The sequence below is a fragment of the Opisthorchis viverrini genome (assembly GCF_000715545.1).
Source record: "Opisthorchis viverrini unplaced genomic scaffold opera_v5_220, whole genome shotgun sequence".
In the NCBI taxonomy this organism is placed as follows: Eukaryota; Metazoa; Platyhelminthes; class Trematoda; order Opisthorchiida; family Opisthorchiidae; genus Opisthorchis; species Opisthorchis viverrini.
Genome location: NW_008751874.1, coordinates 566,487 through 582,699, shown reverse-complemented (window position 1 = coordinate 582,699; position 16,213 = coordinate 566,487). Strand labels below are relative to the sequence as shown.

General features: G+C 43.2%; 2 protein-coding genes across 2 annotated transcripts in view; one reads left to right on the top strand and one right to left on the bottom strand.

The window, feature by feature from the left end:
• T265_08425 (hypothetical protein) overlaps positions 1 to 5,963 on the top strand; it is a gene marked incomplete at both ends in the record, with an annotated part of 105,687 nt that extends 99,724 nt beyond the window's left edge. Inside the window, 4 exons of the mRNA XM_009174224.1 lie at positions 1,147 to 1,364; positions 1,836 to 2,058; positions 3,186 to 3,445; positions 5,031 to 5,963. Of these exons, the coding sequence (XP_009172488.1) occupies positions 1,147 to 1,364; positions 1,836 to 2,058; positions 3,186 to 3,445; positions 5,031 to 5,534 (1,205 nt within the window). The remainder of the gene's footprint in view (positions 1 to 1,146; positions 1,365 to 1,835; positions 2,059 to 3,185; positions 3,446 to 5,030) is intronic.
• Positions 5,964 to 6,698: 735 nt separating this feature from the next.
• The window catches only part of T265_08424 (hypothetical protein), a gene marked incomplete at both ends in the record, with an annotated part of 96,997 nt that continues 87,482 nt past the window's right edge, over positions 6,699 to 16,213 (bottom strand). The window contains 3 exons of the mRNA XM_009174223.1: positions 6,699 to 8,501; positions 10,836 to 11,287; positions 14,536 to 14,683. Coding sequence (XP_009172487.1) covers positions 7,455 to 8,501; positions 10,836 to 11,287; positions 14,536 to 14,683 — 1,647 coding nt within the window. The remainder of the gene's footprint in view (positions 8,502 to 10,835; positions 11,288 to 14,535; positions 14,684 to 16,213) is intronic.

Genomic DNA, 16,213 nt, shown 5'->3' with positions numbered 1-16,213 from the left:
TCAAATGAACACAGTGTTGATCAATACCATGAGAGATTCTGTTCTGGTAACACAATATGATTTCTATTACTGATCTACTTCTGGATATTACTTGAAGAGGTCAGCTGAAGGTGATGGGTGCATACTATTTGATCAAATAGAAAGGAGAGTAAGTGGAAAGGGTGTGGTTGGGAGGTATCAAAATCATGAATTCAGGGGACCTCAATCCAACACTGGCTTATGTCAGAGTTAGCACATGTTTATTTTGGACGCATAGTTGTGGGTCCAGAGGTGTCATGAAATTTGAAGGGCACTTCGGGACGGATCGTAATAGTAATGAAAAGGGTTCGCGTGCAAGGAGCTGCAATCTGGAAACTACTCACAGGGTTGCTGAAAACTCTTCGACAGCCCACAACCGGTTTCGCCCTTCTTGGAGCTCATCAGGTAGTTTTCCGTAGTTTCCGTCAACCTTATATTCTACTTGAACCCACTCAATTGTTGAATAAACGAGAGACTCAGTTGAGTCTGTCGTAAAAACCAAATTGATTTGCAAATGAGTGTATTTATCGAAAACAGTCCGATTTGGGTTCAAGTAGAACATAAGGTTAACGGAAACTTGGGGACTGCGCCTACCTGATGAGCCCCAAGAAGGGCGAAACCGGTCGTGGGCTGTCGAAGAGTTCCCAGCAAACTTGTGAGTAGTTTTCTTTATGAAAATATAATGCGATATCTCGAATATCGTGCCAAATGAAACATGAGGCGGCCTGTGTGCAGCACATTCCGTTGTAGAATATCATAAACGACAGATTCAGTTGAGTCCCATGTGAAAACCAAATTAATTTGCAAATGGATGTACTTCCAGAAACCTGCAATTCGTTTCGTTTTGTGAAAATAAACGACGGAAAGACCGTTTACTTCAAGACTGATACCATACTATTCGGCTTTCAGAAATGATATCCCTCTAGACGGACGGCTAAAATTCACCGTAATCTAGAAGATGTTAGTCGAAGTAACGTCATATTGCTCATCAGCTGAATATCAAATGCCAGAAAACCAGTGTCTGTGACCCTCCAAATGGTTGCCTAAAAGCGCATGCCACGTTTAGGTCTTGGTATCATAATTTACATTCCAGTGTACATCACTGTCACTTCTGTATTGTTCCGAAAGGTGTTGAACTCGCACCTCAAGCTACCTCGACTAGGCTTCTAACCGGAGTTTGGTGGTTCTTCGGGCTCATCATAATCGCCACATACACAGCCAATTTGGCGGCTTTCTTGACGGTGGAAAACACCAAATCGCCAATTGAAAGCGTGGAAGATTTGGCCAATCAAGAGAAGATCAAATACGGAACGTTACGTAGTGGATCCAGTCGCGATTTTTTCAGAGTAAGTTCTTGCAATCGGTTTTAGATCGTCACTTTATCCCAAGTAATCAACTGAAAAACGCGTAACCCCTATGTTGGGGAGGGAGGCTAAAATATAGGCCTTCTCTCGTTTGTGTACGTGTTAGCCTTTCGCTTATCGTAATCCTGAACACCATAATGCTGGACCTTATTCAGCATCTTTAGCACATTCGCCACAGTTCAACGTTATGTTACCAACCGCAGTCGTGACATAAAAAGCTTCAGGATTTATAGAGAAGAACAGATACCAGGAACTCTGAAATATCCTCTGAAATAATCGACCACAGCTGTGGCTAACCCAGTTTGAATGGAATTAGACAGTTGAACGTCCTCCACTCTGTCCGACGTTTTGTCTCCAAGCCACTAAACGGCACTTACATTTTTTTCGATTTACATGTATTGCATAGTTTGTTGACGTAATTTTGGAGATTACGAATCTCGTTTACTCTCTCAGACAACCACGATACCGGTTTTCAAAAAGATGGGAGAGTTTATGGACAAGTATCCAGATGTGACAACACCAGACACCAGGACAGGAATTGAGCGCGTTCGCGCCGGTGGTTATGCATTTATTCTGGAGTCCTCTTGGAACGAGTATTATGTACAACGTGACTGTTCTCTCATGCAAGTAGGTGCACTACTTGATTCGAAAGGGTATGGAATCGGATTTCCACAAGGTGAGTTCCCCGACATACTCGAGATGCCCAATTTATCACATGAATTTCCTATTTTTCGCGATCGGCTATATGATATTCCGAGTTGAAGCTGTCGAAATATGGTGCTTGGTAATTTTAGTCAAAACATCAGGGATTACTGCTGTCCATTCACGCTGCTTGTTCGCGAATCACTCCAAAGGTAGCCTTCTTAATGATCAGCGTCCAAGAATTATCCCTCTTCTCAATTTTGGTCAGGTTGCGTTGCACATTTGTGCAACATAAGAGATGATGACAATGCCGTGGAATATAGGTAACTCGGGTGCGCTGATTGGTTGTTGGTCTGTTCGCCAAGCTTGGCAGTTAGATTGTAAACGTTTCATCACCAATCGAGGTAACATCGTCGCCGACCCGCTCAACCCAGCTCTGACGATGTGGTTATCTGATGAATTTTCCAACAGACCATGGGGTTGATAACTATTCTTTGGGGAGAAAGATGGATCATTCTTGAGAAAAACCATACTCCGCGTGGAACTAGGGACTGTGTTCTCCAGAGTTGGAATATCAGAAATATTCTGAAGACGAGTCTTCCTCTGAGGATTACTGTATATCGTTCAACCCGGAGAAATTTTCCGGTATGGCCTTCGTGGCGTCGGGTTAGCGAAACAGTGTGTGAGCACAACTATCTGCTAGGCCATGAATATTGTGTGTGAAATCCCCCGAGGACAAATAATGGGCACTGGTACCCAAACGGGATAAACGTGCAACTCGCATCGTGTACTTTCCCACTTAGTGCACACAACTGTGAGTGAATGATCCCGGATAGAACCCAAAATAAATAAAATGACAACAACTTCAAAACGGAACTGCGGTCTGGTCAAACAACTCTCCTCTCTGCTATCGATAAAACAGATTTTCAGTGGCTTAAGTCTTAAATCTCAGGTGAATCCACTGCACAACAGAGAAAGTACTGACCATACTTTCATACTGTGGCTCACACATTAATCTAAAAGCCTCTAAAACATGCAACCAGATAATGTTTTGATAGAAAAACGGACCAGAATAAACAATCAAACGGGTTTGAACAACCAGTCGTCTTTTTTACTCCTCTATCAACTCTCAGTCTCGTTGCTTGTTACTCACTCATTCAGGTTCCGTTTGGCGTGATCCAGTTTCCAAGGCGATATTGAAACTACAAAACAATCAGGTCTTGGCAAACCTAAAGCGAAAATGGTGGAACGAATACAATATAACGGAGCCCTGCTCGTTGCTCAAGGAGAGAAACAAGGCACCCAGTCCGTTGGGAGTGGAACAGGTTGGGGGAGTGTTCATAATGCTCCTAGTGGGATTTCTACTTGGATTCATCGTGTCCATTATCGAATTTGTAATTGCAACACGTGACCAGAAAAGAGTAAGCCTTTATCTAAGCGGTAGCTTGATTCCAGTCCCTGATTCATTGTATTTAATCCAAGTTCTCTTTACTTTGTTTTCTGTATGCTGTTTGATGCCTTTGGATGATTGCTCGTGTTGCAAAAGGATAATCGTGAATAGGTCTAAAATCCACGTTTCTCCTTAACCATCCAATAACGTTTAAGCAACACTGAATACTCAGACAGTGCATAACAACGATTCCCTGGGTAAAAGCATTTCCGAAAGAGTTCTTGCACCCGGCAGGAGTTCCAATTCTCAGCTCACTTATCCTCATTAAAACCATGATATCTCAGCAAGCCTTCCCCTGTTGATTGCGTACTTGAAGAGGTATGTCCCTCCCAGACCTTTACAGAGTAAATTTCGAAGTGACATCCTAGAATATGCCCAAGGTGAATAAACCTACTCAGTTCTTTAAGCCTAAATTTGAAGCCCCCGGCAAAAAAATCGAGTGATTTCGGACTTAGTCCGATTTGAAGCAGCAACATGATCTTGGTTACACAATGAACTAATCTTTAGTTTCCAGTTGTAAGCTCAGGTCCCTCTGCACATAAGAAACACAGTTACGTTCTTTATGAAGCGATTTCATTCTCTTCATGAGCCAGCCGAAGGTAGTAATCCGCGCAAAAGTGAACAGATCAATTCGGTGTATCGTCTAACATCACTGATAACCATCCCGTGGTTTCAAAGGCGTAGGTGGGCAATGTCGTCGAAATAAGATTCCAAACACGGTAGAAATGGCTGACAAGTGCATGAGGTACAAAGGACCCAGTCACGCTGTCCCACATGAACGATGGTGGCTTCAATTATTAGGGCCTCTCTTTCGAACTACTTAGAAATTCTAATCCTCAAGGGGTCCAAATACCGCATGAACCATGACGGACTTCTGAGGGAAAATACAACCCTACACAGTGAAGTGGGGTAATGAAACTCAGCGCGATAAGTGTAACAAGTAAAATCGTGGCAAGAATCGACTGCATGGCTGTCCCACCATGCTAGGCTGCCCGCTGGACGTTGTACCTGGACGTTTTACTCGTTATAAAATTGACGAAAACCCACGTTATAAACCTCCAAAATTACCCGACAGTTGAAACATGATAAACGTAGCAGTTAACTGGAATATGCATGCGTTCATCGTCAGCCGAAGGGTTTGCGCTGATATAAATGTTTGCAGCAAGGTGGTTTGCCAACCACGGGTTATTTCACCTGGATTCGATCGACCAATTGAAGCTCCCGATGAACCAGCATGGGTGTGTTTCAAGGACATCATACTTCGCTTGTCATGTTGACGTCAAATTAAACCTTTGACTACCGACTTGATGGTACAAATCTCCATACAGCCCACTGTGCGTACATACCAATAATCTTGAAGTCCCATGTGTATTGTATGAAGGTATTTTTTTTACTTCTTGGCCTGTTCGCACACACCCGGGTGTGGTGAAAAAGAGTGTTTATACTGAGATGTATCTCCGAGGAGTGGTAAGATGTTCTTGGTAGTCATTTGCTGACATTGAAGGATCGGTTTCCATATATGTTAATTGATTTTTAAAATTTTATCTTTTAAACAGGTCACTGTCTTGAAAGGTATGTGGCGGGAACTGAAATTCGCTTCACGTTGTCTCACGACATCCAAGCGACTCAAATCTGAGGTTCACAAACTACCCCGTTCCAGATCAAACATCAAACTGGTTACGTCGATACCGAGTAGCATGAACGTACTGGACAATAGAATCTCCCTTCCTCCAGCTCCCAACATGGAATCGAAAGTAGATGGTCAATCCAGGGACCCATTGATAGTCCCTTCATCAGGCCCGGAGCAGAGTGAGCAACCTCCACAATCACGTGATATACCAGTCAATATAGGGTTCACATGTGCAAGTTCCGCTGATCACAGTGATTTGTCTGCTGACATGCCGCCAGATTATCCGGTTGATCAGGAAATGCAACGGAGACCACAAAGAACAGCGGTCAGACGACTTGGGCCTCAGCAGCGAGGCACAAAACCAGTACAAAACCCTGAAAATACCTGGATGAACGGGCATGAGCTTTGGCAGTTCAGTCAACCGCGTTGATCAGTTGTGCACACTTTGTTGTCGTCGTCTCCTTCTTCTTTATTATTGTTTATCCTTGTCCAGTGGTGAAAATTGTTTTTCGTATTATGTGGTAGCGTACTGTGACGCCTCAAGTGACAGGCAAGTGGTCTTAGCCAAATTACACTGTGACAAGGGACAACCAGTAGCACAATGGTGTTCCTATACGAGTATGCATCTGTGCAACTACATATACCCAGTGCCTGTCCCACACCTGTGTTAGGCTGCTCATTTTCTTCTTGTTTTCTCGCCTATTTCAACAAATTGAAAAGGACGTATCCCCAGTTCAAAATGCTGACATCCAAATATCAGGCAAGTAATTTATGGGCAGACAAACACTGTCAGATGGACAGAAAACAAATAAATGTTTGGGGGAAGATCATCCGTGAAACGGAAGTGTTGATGAAAGAATCCTGCATATGACATGTGTAAATTTGTAAAATTCGGTTCTGGAAATTGTAGTTGTCCAAGTATAATATTTCTGATTACTGAAATGATAATGCTTGATACAGCTGGATGGTGTAAATTTTAAGGTTTGTGTTGGGAGTGAGTAGAAGAGTGAATTACGTTGAACCAAACCAATGTGAATCATTTTTGAGTTTCAAAATTTGTCGGAATTTCCGTTGCTATGGCGCTGGCCACTACCTGCTATCGGCTTTTATTGTTCAACACAGTCATGACTTTTGTGTCTTTGAAATTGTAAATAAAAGAGCAGAAAAAAGTGACTGAAACAGAGGTGCCACATTACAAGCTTAAGCCTGTAGTTCGTTCACATAAGTATTAGAATAAGGTGACCGCTTCGACAAGATATTGGTCACTAGCGAGTATTTCGGATAAATCTGAAGTAATCGAATGGAAACCACAAAACCAATCACTGGATGTCTGTAGCCATATTTGACACAGTCGATTGATTTGAGCGTCATTTCACATATCTTACTGTGGCGGAGACTGGTCATGTGACCGGATGTCTTTGGCGTGTCTGAACGACAAACCCACCAACCAATGACAGTCGTTACCGATAAATTTGAAAATGGTTGTTTCGTGCTAGCTATCCAGGCAACGACTCACAGCACATACAACATCTTCGATTCTCGGTTCAGCTAGCGAATCACTACTGGAATCACCGAAATTTCCCATTCCCCTTCTGTTTGCAGCTTAGTGACCACTGCCGATCTATCCCAAAGAAGGAGAACCTCTTTACGGGAAACCTTGAAAAATTCACGTGGTCACGGTCGTTCAAAACAAAAAACAAGAGATTGGCAAGAAAGCCTCTGCTGAAATTCACAAAAATACACTAGCAACACAAACGTTCAAGTAGAGCGAAATGTTTTCAGTTTTCTCCTTTTAGATCGTTGGCCATCGGTTGAACGAATGGGACTCAGGGGCACTTAGCAAAGGGCGCAGTTCAGCATCGAAAGATGGCGAAATTGAGAAAACGAACGTGTGAGCCTACAATAACCAACAGTTTCTTTTACATATCAGTGTTTGACTGGAAATTAGTTCAACTGAGCGAGGTAATGGACCGGTTGCATGCACACTCACTGAGCACTAGAGCGGTGGGAAAATAATGGGAGAAGCACTGGTACATATGATACAGCATCCTAAATTCTGATAAAGTAGAAGGCTATAACTGGTTTTCCTTAGCAAAAATGAACGGATTTCAGATAAAATCCAGGCTAGAAGGCGATCTTTATGTACAATCATTTGGGATGTGGTTATCTGCACTCAATCAAAAGGATATGACTCACAAAAAATAGTATTCTACTTGTGGCATCGGACAGAATGAATAATGAAAGAATAAGAGAAGAGCGTTGGGTCTGTTCTGTTCTGTGCTGTTCTGTTCTTGCGGTGGAGAAAATGCAGCAATCAACGGCAAAAGACAAGGTGTAGTATTTTGCATATCTAACGAATTGCATGATTGGCAAAAATCGGTGGAGGTGGTGGAATGGTTGAGGATGGTGTAGTAGCGTTCGAACACAATAGTCCATTGATCTGAGTTGAAGGCCGTTTGGTTTCCGTTGCAGTGTGATTGGTTTTCTCTGCACAGCGAGTGAAATAGAGACTGCTGGTCGGTTTGTTGCTTAGAACAGGGGGTACACTACTGTTGGGATTCTTTGGCCGATTTGGGTTGCCAAGTTCAAGAGGGGAACGACAAGAACGCTCATCGACCTGTTGAGTACACTGATTAAATTCTGTTGCCAGTCGTTGGACATTGGATGTGGTATCTTTGAATTTTTCTGGAGGTGGAATTGTACCCGCGTTGTTCCCCTGACTTCGCGCTAAAGCTTTAGCGTGGAACTTTTCGGCGGCAATTTTAAAAGAACTCTCCCCGGTTTGTGTTATTGATAAATTGCGTCTAAGAGATGTTGCCACTGGTGCTGCACCACCATTCGACGGGGTGCCGTTGTTAACTCGTAGGGAACACACATTTGTAGAGGAGTATAATGTGCTGTGAGCTGAGGCGTTTCGGTTGCTTTCGTCTGCATCTACTCGCGAACGGGTTTCCTCATCATCTTCTGAAGAATGCATCTCAAGTTTGCGCCGCCGAAGTTCAACAGCACGACGCAGATGATCTTCAAAAGAAGGCTTGGGGTTGTTGTCTGCCGATTTGGACTCATGATCGTCACTGTTGAGACGCCGCAGCATTCCGAGCATCAATCCTGATGTGCCAGCAATATTGGTCGTCGCCGTAGGACTTTCAAGGGGCGGTGGCGGTGGTAATGGTAACTGTTCGTTGAAATCATCCCGGGGTGAGGGTGCGGATTGGACGATTTCCGGTCTTGACACTGTAAAGCCATTGGACGGTTTTTGTTTGAATGTGGTGGTGTTGGTGTTGTCCATAATGGACAAGGGTGGAGGGATTTTCGGGGTATCCGTCGTTTTCGCTGGTGGTGTGGGAATCGGGACTGAATACTGACCGGAGACTGTTGACGAGAGTCGTGGAGGAATCTATGAAACAAAGAGAAAGATATCGTGAAAGCCATAGACTCATATACTTTACGGTACTGTGGAACACATGAAACGACACCAGGTAATAAGCTTCATCTTTAGGTACACACGTAGAATCCTAAAACCACGGTAATTCCGAATGAAGGTGTTGTTTATTAAAAAACGCGATGAGCGTGCACAGAGACCTTCGTATGTGTTTGCGTATTACTGAGTATTCGGGATGCCTTGTTAAACTGATAACGGGAGTAAGCGCTCTGGCTTGCATGAACGGTAGGTATGCTGGAGCAACGGCTGGCCACCAAGGCAACACTAGACAGCGTTAAATCAAAACACTTGTAAGAGTATCCCTAAAGATATACGAGGAGTGTAGGGAGTGCAACGAACTGAGCGTAAGAATGAAAAATGGATCTGATCAGTAAGAATGAGGTTGACGGAAAATGTTAACAACTACCCTTGTGCACTGCACTCACACATCACAAACAAAGTGGATACAATGAAAACAAGTAAAGAAATATGCCATCTTAACGAAGACACTGATTATTACACTGTAGCCGAAAGAAACGCTCCGTTCCGCTCTTTGAGATTGCTCTCAACAGAACAAACCTGAAACCGAAGTTTCCAACACAGCATGAATCTCTCCGAAATCCTAACTGACCAAACCACAGTGCACCAATAGGCAAGCGCACGTTGACGGGAGAGCCAATCGATCAATCGATGACAAGCGGTAAAGTGATAATTTTATACATGCAAGCAAATGAGAGCCACAACTGAGTTATGATACGTTGATTATGCACTCTGCACGCTTCCGGAAGGTTAGGGTAATTTCTGTGAAACCTGTGGGCAAGAAGATCGGAGCATTAACATTCCAGATCTGAGAAAACCAACAACGATGGGGGCTTAATAGAACCTCGAAATTTTTGGCACAGGCGAAGGCAGTGTGAATCAAACTGTCTTGTCTACGTAAATCCTGAGCTCGTGTTATTCTGAGTTATTTACGCAGTTCATTCTGGGGCTCCTATAAACTTTTGCTCGGAAAATAGTAAACATGCGAAGATTCGGGGTTTATGATCATATTTTGCACATAATCCGTCACATCGGTCACATCTTGTTTGACTGTTTCGTGAGGACGCCATAATGGGCTGTGAGCATAAAAAAATCTAGGAAAAGGCGCATAACGTGGTGCGTCCCACACTAGATTAATCGATAAGTGGTTGTGTTTCTTTAAGCTTTCAGTGTCACAATAATAACGAAGATACTAACCGCAGACATAAAACTACTTGTGTAACGGTGGATACGTGTAGTAGTGTTTTCTCGTAAACCCGCTTCGCATTTCTTGGAAAGTGAGATCTATTACGGAATTTGCGGACTCCCTTTGTAGCATTCGCTTGCATTTGAGTAACAGTCAATGAATATCCACGAAAGTTCAGGAAGNGGAAGACGCGTCAAGGAGAAGATGGATATTCAGTTTTGTTCACAAGATGTGAATGAGAGCTTTGCTCTCCTGTCCAATAGTCTGTAACTGTTCAGTTGGTGTTTCTGCAATAAACAAGTCCGCAGCAAAGGCCTTCTTGCGTTCACTAGTACTGTTACTCTGTAATTACATGTAGGATGGTGACGTGATCTCTCAATCATAGTTTAAGTGTAATACACAACGACCAAAATTGTCGTTTAAATCCATCACTTTGCGTATCCATTGTGCACATTTGTCCGCAGATCCAGGTGACTTATTTATCTAAAAATGGACTACATATTCGTCTCCACCGTGTGACACATAACACCAAGCCGTCCAGTCTAGGCTAAAGAGAATGAGAACACTGCTGTGCATACTAAGTTGGTTATACCGGAAGTATCAACAGAATCCCAGTTCAGTCGCGCGTTTTTGATGACCTTCAAATGAAGCGAACTGGAACATAAGACAGCCTTTGTGAAGGACATTTCGATGAAAGGTTCAACTGTGATTCAGTAGATTCTCCCGATGCAAACAACTTGGTGCGCAAGTGAGTGCATTTCACGAATTCGTGCAATCTACGTACAAGTGGGACGTAAGGTTGATGGAACCTCGTGAACTGCAACTACATGAGGAGCCCAAAAAACGGTGAAGCTTCTTGTGAGTTGTCGAAGGGGTTTCATCAGCCTTATGAGTAGCTCACTTCAAGAGAATGGGAACAGTGCTTTACATAGCTACGTGGGAATCATTCCCAACACTCAGGACAACTTAAAGCGAATGACCGTGTGGTGTGACCAATGTTTTCCTAGGGTACCATGTACGATGACATCGTACATGCGAAATTCGGGAAAAGGTAGCAATGTAAAACCCTTATCAGCCTTACACACCTGTTTCAATGACGAGTTGAAAGCTGAGAAGGTCGAATCAGTCGGCGAGTGGCCGGGGATGGTAAGTGGGGAGGGTGGTGGTGGTGGTATTGCTGATGGTTGTTGCGGCAAGTCTTTGCTTGAAATATGATTCCTAGGAGAGGAGAGGGCGATCGGAATAGGCGGCTGAACTGGAGGAGGAGGCGCTGGTGATTTGGCACTCGATCGATTCGGCAAAACCTGGCCTCCTTTCGGTTCATTCATCCTGGTTCGGTCAAGTTTCTGTTGGTTCATCTGAGATGAACGGGACATTGTCGAATATGGATTGTTGTTGTTGTTGTTTCGAGAAACCGGACAGTTTTCTCGTAGACATACCTGTGACCGAACAGTTCCAGTTGTCGTATTCGAATGAACACTAGAGTTGTCAGTCAAATCAATCCCTGAAATGCTGTTTCCTGTGTGCCAGTTGGAAGCTGTTTGAAGGAAAGTTGAATAATTGAAAAAAATAAGGTTACGAAATCATCAAATGATATCGCGGATCCAATGAAACATGGTTGTTATATATTCAGAGACCATATATATTAATGAGAGAAAGTAAGGATTTTAAGTATCGACATAATGAACTACTCATTAGGTTAATGAAGACAGCCCACGACCGGTTTCGCCTTTCTTTAGGCTCGTCAGGTAGGCACAGTTTCCGAGTTCTGTTTGAACCTAAGTTGAACAAATGTCTACAAACACACTCATTTGCGTACCAATTTGGTTTGGAGGGGAGATTCACCTGGAAGTCAGATGAATCCCTCATTTGTGATGGTTTAAGCAACTGAATATGCTGCACCAGGCCACCTCATGTTTTAGTTGGCACGATTTTCGAAATATCGCGATGCATTGTATGGACGTAATAATAATGCACGAGGACGTACTACTCATAAGGTTGATGAATTCCCTAAGGTTGACGGAAACTGGGGGACTATGCCTAACTCATGAGCCCCACAAAGGGCGAAACCGGCTGTGGTCTGTCGAAGAGTTTTCGGCTACCTTATGAGTAGTGCATTACGTCTATACAGTGTATTGCGATATCTCGAATATCGTACCAACTTAACATGATGCGGTCTGGTGCAACACATTCGACTGATTGAGAACAACATAAACAAAATATTCGGCTGGGTTCCAGGTGATTTCCTTGCCAAAACCAACTAGGTATTTCTCCAACTTTAGGTATCATTTATGAGAAAGTGGGCAAGGTTGATAATGGACGCAATGCAAAGATGCTTTACGGAAGATTGTTCGGCAATCCGCCTTGGTCAAAGAGTAGCTTGCAAGACGGCATCAGCTTATCGGAGTTTATTCCTTTCCACCACCATTCAACAGTTAGCCGCGCTCTCACTTGAATTATTCCGAGCAATGATGCATCAGTGGATTTTGGGAGGCGTGTGCGTGCACCATACTTTGGTGTGCCTACTGTCAAATGTGCAAGTAGTTAAAACAGTATGACTTTGATGATCTGGGTTGCGCGGCAACATCTCTGACTAGGTACACATGTGAAAAAACACTTTTCTCATTTCACTCGAAATGCTTTTTGTGATTCCATGAGAGCCATTAGAACACACAAAAGAAACACTGTTTCGATAAATACACTTGTTGGTAGAGGTTGAATATGGGTTGCCTCCGCAGATTTAGTGATGTAGATGGATTCCATGTTAACTTTGGAAGAACTTTACGCATTACTGACTTTTCTATAGAGGAAAATGTTGGTAGCTCAGGTAGCGTAGATGGTGGTCGTTGGCTTGTTCGCTGAGCTGGGCAATTTGATTGCAAACGTTTCATCACCAGTCGAGGTGACATCATCAGTGCGTTATTGTGGAACGTAGGAGTGCGTAGCGGTGGGCTGGTGGTTGTGCCCAAACCCAACGCTATGCACTCCTACGCTCCACAATAACGCACTGATGATGTCACCTCGATTGGTGATGAAACGTTTGCAATCAAGTTTGCCCAGCTAGCGAACAAGCATTATTGACTGGATGGGAATCCCAGTGTAAGGTGCACTGGGATCGTGATCATCACGCTAACAATGATCAAATGCATTCTGAGATCGACATGAAAAGTGACCCACCAGTGTTTCATATTCTTGTTCAATGGTATACGACCAGTGTTAAGGTTGAGTGGTTGCAAGTAGAAATGCTAATTTTTGCTGTACAAAGTTTAAATATAAGTAGCGTGACTTTTGGAACACTATTGAACACTAATCTGACTCAAAGGATTTGTACAGGATGACCTTAATTGAGTAAAACGAAATATATTCTTTTGAAGGAAACCTTCAATACGGATGAATTGCCCCTGTTTCGGATAACAGTTAGGTTAATCCACAAATAGCCTTTAAAGAGAAATGATGATCGCATAGGTCATGTAGATTGCTAGTGTCCCGGTCGCTGAGCCCGGCAATTTGGTTTCAAACGATTCGTCACCCTTAATGCGAAGTAAACTAGCGTTGCGTTGTTATTTTGTGGGAACACTGATCGAATCGTGGTGTATTTGTATTACACCTTGAACTTTCAGAAGGTTCAACTATCAGTTCCAACCTGTACCAGTGAAATCACTGGCTAGACTCATGTTACCAGTGAGTACTATTGCAGACCACTTTCCGACAAAAAATGTTAAGTAAAGTAAGAAGACGTTGCACAAAGAAGGAAAAAATGGGTGACTTATTTGGCCTAGTTAGTCTGAAAAAATTCTCAGGCTTTGTGTCTCAAAACTCTCATCCACATGTCTACAAATGAACCCATTTTTAGCCCTAGTTGGTTGAGCGTGACAATTTGCATTTAGCTAAAGCTGGCCTCAGATTTCATCTGCTTACCGATTCACATTCAGTCACGCCACTTACCGGAAACTAGTTCAAATGGTTGGAGCAAGTAGAGGTACACAGAATTCGAACAAAAAAGATATTCCTATCAAAACGCTGTTAAGCCAGGCTAGAGTGTACTGGTGCATGTGTTCGTTTTGAGTAAATGTAACCGATTAGGTTGACAGAAGATGGTGGTGACAAATCTCCAGAAAGTTTAGTGATGGCTGTTGGAACCTGGTACCAGTAAAGGGTGCGCAAATTGCGACTTTCTATGAAAGGAACCCTGAAAAACTGTCCTGAACTATTTAAGTTGTGTAAAAAGTTCATCCGTTATGAAATTAATTCTATTATTCATTGTGATGCTGTTCAGTAGTGGCCAGGAACAACGGAAGGGCATTTCATATCCCCACCATGCATGATTGTATAGCATACTTCCTGTCCTGGCGGAATTCTACTCGTTGGTCCACACCAAAGCATGGAAGCGCTGGACACGATTTCCGATTTTACTAGAGCTTATCCACAGTAGATATATTTTTAGCCGTGCCGGGATTTGAATGCCGGACATACGATTTTTTGTGCGAGTGTGGTATTAACGCTCCATCAACGCACTTTGGACGCACCTGAGTTGTCACGTTCATGTCTGAGCTACTCACGAACTGTCCTGGATGTGTCCATCGATTTATCAACCTGCCAGGAATTGCCAATCAGACAGCCTCACGGACAAATTTTACATATAAGGCGACGGCCTACTTTTTTTGACGGCTTCAAAAAATTTCATATCTAAAGTCCTAAATTTCTATTCGATATAGAGCATACTCCAGCGCGGTTTTCCCAGAATATGTCAGCTACTAAAAACACCAAAAAGACATATATCCTTACTTCGTCCCTGTTTGTCCAGTGAAACCACAGAACCGGAATTTTCCGACGGTGAGACGGTGATAATCTTCATGCCCAGGAGGTCGCCTGAACTTCGAATTAGTTGAACAACGGCTTCGTGCGACATGGAAGTAACATTTATCCCATTTACCTGAAAAAAACGGATTTGAATTGGGTAACAAAAGCAGATACATAAATCCTGTGGAACATTAAAACTACTCCGTTGATTGTTACCAAAAAAACTGACAGAATATCTTCCAAATAAGCAAGAACAGTTAAGTTATTTGTGGTGAATAACAACATGTGCTCATAAATTTGCCTGAAAGGGATCCCAACGTGGCTGCTTACACAACCTCGCGAACCTCGATGGAACATCTCCAGTTAGCTTAACTTTTGGTCTATGGTTTTATAGTTTCGGATCGTCATGAGATTCTCCCAGTAAGTACACTAACCCACTATCGTAATGTTTCGGTGCACAGTTGAAACATGATCTGCGTTGGACGTTTACATGCCTATAATTGTACACCCTCTGACCATTGTCTGTCAACAGAACTTTATTCTTGGTGAATAGAATACAAGACGTTTCAGCTTCAAGGTGAAGAATTTGATCGAAACTATGGTATTTGTTTTAAAACAATAGTGCTGCAACATATTACCTTGCAAACATCAAAGGATAAGCAAGAAACGCCACACATTTATACTACCAGCATATACTTGAGACAGATTTTGCACTAACAACTCCGGCTTAGGTCTCAGGATATTTCGGTGTAACTCATCGGTCCAATATGGGCCATCTATTACTAATATGAGAAGAGTAACCCATTGCGTTGGGCTGTTCAGTTATCCCACATCTTTCAAAGCCCATTGCAGTGAGTTTCACTACTAAGCTCTGCAATAATTGGATGTCTGCGTTTGTACCCCTTTCTACAGTGTAAAGGCTACAAATGCACCTGTTGCTCCAAGTAGCTCCCATCTGCATTTTTGCTACGAGTATGGTATTTCTATGTGAAGCTTTCATGCATTTAATATGTCCACACGAATGCTATTTCGACCACTACTACTGGTGACGCAGTTCTCTCCCTGGGTCCAGTCCAATATGACAAGCTGAGACTCTTGTTCTGTTTTCTTAAAATGTGCAAAGTTTGCAAAACACATTCATTTGCCGCTCTGGAACAGGAATCAAACATAATGCAACCCAACTACTCAACAAGAGCTGAACTGATCACACACCATAGGTTGTGTTGCCTTGGTCACGTGATCCGTATACAGAAACCCTTGGAGAGCAATTACTACTCGGTCACGTTGTGGGTGAAAACGAGCCGCAGAACGTCAAAGAGTAGCTTGGCAGCGTAGTATAGAATTCAGCAAAATCAGTTGCGTTCGTCACTACTCCCTCCCTAAAAAGGGACCTCAAGGTGGGAAACAGCAAGACGCGATCTGGTCGTGCGCTCAATGGCACGCATGCATTCAAGCCACTGCCTTCAGTGCGTAGATTCCTCGTCCGATCCACCAATGAAAACTCCACTGACACCCCTGTACTCACGTATCAGTTACACCAGCCACTGCCTCCAAAACGTAGCTATCAACTGCCAACTCCCCAGATAGTCCACCAGCTGTACTTTGGTAGCTATAAACACTGTTCAACGTGATACTGGAGAAGACTGTTTTAGGATTTTGCACT